We start from the raw sequence: 4,877 nt of genomic DNA on the forward strand, positions 1-4,877 counted from the left end.
ATCACACAACAAATTGAAGTGAGAACTATCTCGTAATGTCCTTGTTTGACAATCAGTAGTTAGCGGTTAGCGTTAGCGGATTATATTAGTTGATTTGACCAGTGAATTATATCAACGGTTGGTAAAAAAATATTTGAAAAAATTAGCTTTTTAGATTAAAATGTAAAATGACCTAAGGGTATACATATATTTAATAATAATAATAATAATAATAATAATAATAATAATAATAAATTTTTTTTTTTTGAGCAAAACAGATTATTGTATTAAATCATTAGCGAGATAGCTAACAAGAAAAACCGGAGGAATATCAAACCATTCCCCGCAACCTGCCACAGAAAAGGCCTCCCTAGCAACAACATGGGCGGCACAGTTCGCAAATCGCCTAACACATTGGAATTCTACATCGCCAATTGCCGATGCTAATTCTTTAATATCGTCCACTAGAAAGCCATAAGCAGAATTAAAAGAACTAGAAAGAATAGCATTATATACAAGCTGTGAATTTATCTCCACTACAACACCACCCATGCCCGTGTTCTTTAACCAACTTAAAGCCTCTCGTAAACTCATTGCCTCAGCTTCCTTGATGCTATACGTTCCAGACACCCGCACGTTCTTCGCCGCAAAAAATGATCCATCATCCCCCCGTAGCACCCAACCATAACCCATTGCACCGGCCGGCAAATTAACAGTAGCATCCGAATTCAGCTTTAACTTCCCAACTGGCGGAGGCAACCACCTTGTATTATTAACAACCACAATTTCATCCGGCGGTTCAGACCCCTCCTGCGCTTGTCCCCAATTTTCCAAAAAATTCATGGTCCTACGTAGCATAACATTAGCATTAAAAACAATCCCATTCCAAACATTCTCATTCCTACTTGTCCAAATACCCCAACATGTCATCACATATTTTGCTAGCAAGTCACCAGTTAGCATCTTAACATTATTTAAAAACCATTGTGAGGCAGTATTACCATGTTCAATGCTCATCACCGGAATCCCAAGCTTAGTCCAACAACCTTGCACCTCTGTACATATAGCAAACATATGTCTTGCACTCTCGTCTTCCATCCTACACACGTGACACATTAATGAGCAATACACCCGCTTAGAATTAAGTGCATCACAGGTCGGCAAAAAAGAATTTGCTAGCTGCCAACCAAAGTGTCGTACTTTAGGTGGCACACCTAAATTCCAAATACGTGTCCAGGGCCGCTGGTCAGCAACCGCACCATTCAGACGTTTATAACATGACTTAACGGTATAGGCTCCTTTCTGATCCCAGTACCAATACCAAGAATCTGAAGGTTTACGCAAACTTACAGGTATATTCATGATCATAGACACATCCCGGGCATTAAATAAATTAGTAACCTTATTAACATCCCACCCCGTACCTTGATTATTTAGGAGCGATGCAACCGAGGCCAAAGCTACCTCCTCAGTCAGCGCTGTTGTGATGAACGGATTGTCCTCACATGGCAGCCACGCATGGTTCCCTATGGTTGTGTCAAGCCCATTACCAATACTTCGACGGCACCCCTCCCGCACCACATCTTTGACCGCAAGCAACCCCCTCCAAATGTAAGACGGGTTTGACCCCTCTTTTGAATCAAAGAAAGCACATCTTGGGAAATAACGCGCCTTATACACACGTGCTACCAGCGTCTGCGGCCTGGTTACGAGACGCCACGCTTGCTTACCGAGCAGGGCCAGGTTCATCTCGTGAAGTTTCCTGAACCCCAGCCCCCCAGCTGCCTTGGGTTGTGCCAATCCTTCCCATGCACGCCACCTTATACCCTTCCCGAAACCCACAGAGCCAGTCCACCAATACTCATTCATTAAAGTCTCTATCTCCTTACACAAGCTAAGTGGTAACAAAAATACCATCATAGCATATGATGGCATTGCTTGGATGACATTCTTCAACAACACTTCCCTGCCTGCCCGTGAGAGAAATTTAGAGTTCCAGCTGCGCACCCTCGTTAAAATCCGTTCCTTCAAATACCCAAGTATCTCCCTCTTCTTCCGTCCTACCAGTGATGGTAGACCCAAATACTTGCCAGTCGTATTGCCCTCCGCGACCCCTAGGATCTGTACGACCCCGTCCCTAACCGGCTGTGAGACATTGGCACTGAAACAAATGGCAGATTTGTCATAATTAATTCGTTACCCTGACGCTGTTGCGTAAGTGTCAAGAATGTAGCGCATCCGTTCACTCTCCTGAATATTAGCACGCAAGAACAGAAAGCAGTCATCCGCGAACAACAAATGTGAAATCGCGGGAGCCCCTCTTGCAACCCGTGCCCCATGCAATCTGCCCATACTCATTTCCTCTTCAATCAGCACACTAAGGCCCTCCACAACGAACAGAAACAAATACGGCGATAGTGGATCGCCTTGTCTCAACCCACACTTTGGAACAATCGGGCCCAACTCCCGTTGCTCATATAATATGTGGTACCGAACCGCGCTTACAGACTCCAACAGCACGTTTACCCAATGCCTGGCAAACCCCATTTTAACCAAAACTGCCTCCAGAAAGCGCCACTGCACCCGATCATACGCCTTACTCATATCAATCTTCAACGCGGCCACCCCCTCCTTCCCCTGTGTTTTTCGTTTCAAGTAATGATGGACCTCGTATGCTAACATAACATTATCCGTTATCAGGCGCCCCGGCACAAACGCGCTCTGCGACCCCGAAATCAGCCCATCCAGTAAGACTTTCATACGGTTCGCGCACACTTTTGCCGCGATTTTATACACCACATTACAAAGCGCAATGGGCCTCAAATCCCCCATCGACTCCGGGACTGTCTTTTTGGGAATGAGCACAATATATGTGTTTCTCGCCCTTTCCGGTAAGTGTGCCGTCTCAACAAACTCCCGGCAGAACAAAGTAACCTCCGGTCCTACAATATCCCAGTACTGCTGAAAAAACCCCGGCCCTAACCCATCTGGACCTGGCGACTTATCCGGGTGCATTTGGAACACCGCAATACGGACCTCCTCTGCAGTCACTGGTTTTAACATTCTTGCGTTATCATGAGTAGAAACCCGTGAGGCGATATTTCTAATAACCTCTTGCATGTTCCCATCATCTGCTTTAAACAAAGTCTGAAAGTACTCTAGCATCACACCACCCACGGCTTCCTCACCCTCAACCCAGTTCCCCGTACCATCCTTTAGCCTCTTAACCTTGTTCCTTCGTCTCCTCGTTTTCACAGAGTTATGGAAAAATTTGGTGTTCAGGTCCCCCCCCCCCCCCCCCCCCCCCTTATACCAGTGCTCCTTAGCACGTTGTTTCCAGAAAAGATGTTGCTGCTCCAGCAGCCTCAACAATTCATTCTCAGCTCTGGCATACCTCATTAACCCTTCATTATCATACCGTTCCCGCAGAGCATCCATAGTAGCCTTACAGTTTTCGATACGTCTCAGGAAGTCTTTGTTATAATTCTTACCCCAACGCCATATATCACGTCCACACCACTGCAATTTAGTCATGACATCCCGGCCCCTCGATCCTTCCCACGATTTGGCCACAATCTCACGACACCGGTGCTCCCTAAGCCACATATTGTCAAACAAGAAACGTCGTCTTCTGGTGGTCTGTACAGCAACAACCGGAGTCAGTAACAGGGGTAGGTGATCAGAATAAGGGCATACCAGTGAGGTGGCTGTAGCTCCATCAAACATCTCCTGCCATGTTGGTGTGACAAAGATTCTGTCTAGCTTCTCCTCCACCATGTTCAGCAATCCCCGAGAGCGAGTCCAAGTGAACTGGACACCATCAAAGGGCATCTCCAGTAACCCACAGTCAGCCACCGCGTCCCGAAATCCGTTTATCTGCCAAGGTGGATGCGGAGCTCGCCCCCTTTTATCAGACTGGTGCAATAGGTCATTGTAGTCACCCATTATCACCCATGGCAAAAGACTTTCCCCCGCTAGCCGGCGCAGCATCTGCCAGGCTTCTCTCCGCCTTCCCGTATCCGAGAACCCATAGTAACCAGTAAAATGCCACATGGGCGCGTCTACATCCAAGGATATCGTTGTATCAATATGATTACTAGAATAGCCTGTCACCTGTAGTTGCACCATACTTGTCCATAACATCGCCAACCCCCCACTGTGACCATCAGCATCAACACAGAACAAATTCGCAAACCCCAACTGTACACGCACGGTCTCCATCCTCACACTATCTGCAAACGTCTCAATTAAAAAAACCACTTGCGGCCTCTTTGAGCGGACAAGATCCGCTAGAACTCGAATTGCCGTAAGGTTGCCAAGCCCCCGACAATTCCAGCTTAAAATACTCATATCTCCTGGCGGGCTTGCACTGCAACACCCGCCGTCGTCCCGTTTTTTGTCAGTTCACCATCACAATCCATCTGAGCAGCATCATCAACCCGCCTCCTCTTCGGGTCAGCCACCACAACCCCCTGATCCGTGGGGACAACAGCACTTGGAACGTTACTGCCGGAACTCACCCCCACTGCTGGCGTAGTTATCATACCCGGCGCCTGCCATAGCTTCCTCTCAGCATCAACTTCCGGTGCCACCCAACGCTGCCCTATGCTCGGCACGGTCCTCCTTGCGCCCGCCCGCAGCCATGCCCCATATGGCTTCCCATTCGCTAGGTCTACCCCCTGGACAATCTTCGGGCAAACCCTATCCCCATGGCCAATAATACCACAGACAAAGCAAAACGTTGGTAGCCTCTCATATCGGAAGTCCACCAACACCCACACCCCATTATCCTTCTTCAGCTTCATCTGTTTTTTCAAAGGCTTCGTGGCATCAATCGTCACACGCACCCTATAATAAGTCCGCATCGTGCCATCAAAATTTCGTTCATCAACCATCAC

The 4,877-nt window shown here is 47.6% G+C and overlaps 1 protein-coding gene across 1 annotated transcript; it reads right to left on the minus strand.

Annotated features, from left to right (window-relative positions):
* Positions 1–258: 258 nt before the first annotated feature.
* LOC109147742 lies at positions 259–4,329 on the minus strand. Its single transcript, XM_019295398.1, has 3 exons — positions 3,293–4,329; positions 2,186–3,223; positions 259–2,140 (listed from the first exon to the last, which is right to left on the minus strand). The coding sequence occupies exons 1-3, from the start codon at positions 4,327–4,329 to the stop codon at positions 259–261; spliced, it is 3,957 nt and encodes a 1,318-aa protein (XP_019150943.1).
* Between the last annotated feature and the right edge of the window lie 548 nt (positions 4,330–4,877).

Source organism: Ipomoea nil, unplaced genomic scaffold, assembly GCF_001879475.1.
Source record: "Ipomoea nil cultivar Tokyo-kokei standard unplaced genomic scaffold, Asagao_1.1 scaffold2036, whole genome shotgun sequence".
NCBI lineage: Eukaryota > Viridiplantae > Streptophyta > Magnoliopsida > Solanales > Convolvulaceae > Ipomoea > Ipomoea nil.

Excerpts from the sequence above, each read along its gene's own strand:
- LOC109147742 (XM_019295398.1), bottom strand. The coding sequence starts at position 4,329 with ATGAGTATTTTAAGCTGGAATTGTCGGGGGCTTGGCAACCTTACGGCA. Across the intron at positions 3,224-3,292 it reads CAACGTGCTAAGGAGCACTG|GAGACGAAGGAACAAGGTTA; the intron begins GTATAAGGGGGG and ends TGTGAAAACGAG. Across the intron at positions 2,141-2,185 it reads CTTGACACTTACGCAACAGC|TGCCAATGTCTCACAGCCGG; the intron begins GTCAGGGTAACG and ends CATTTGTTTCAG.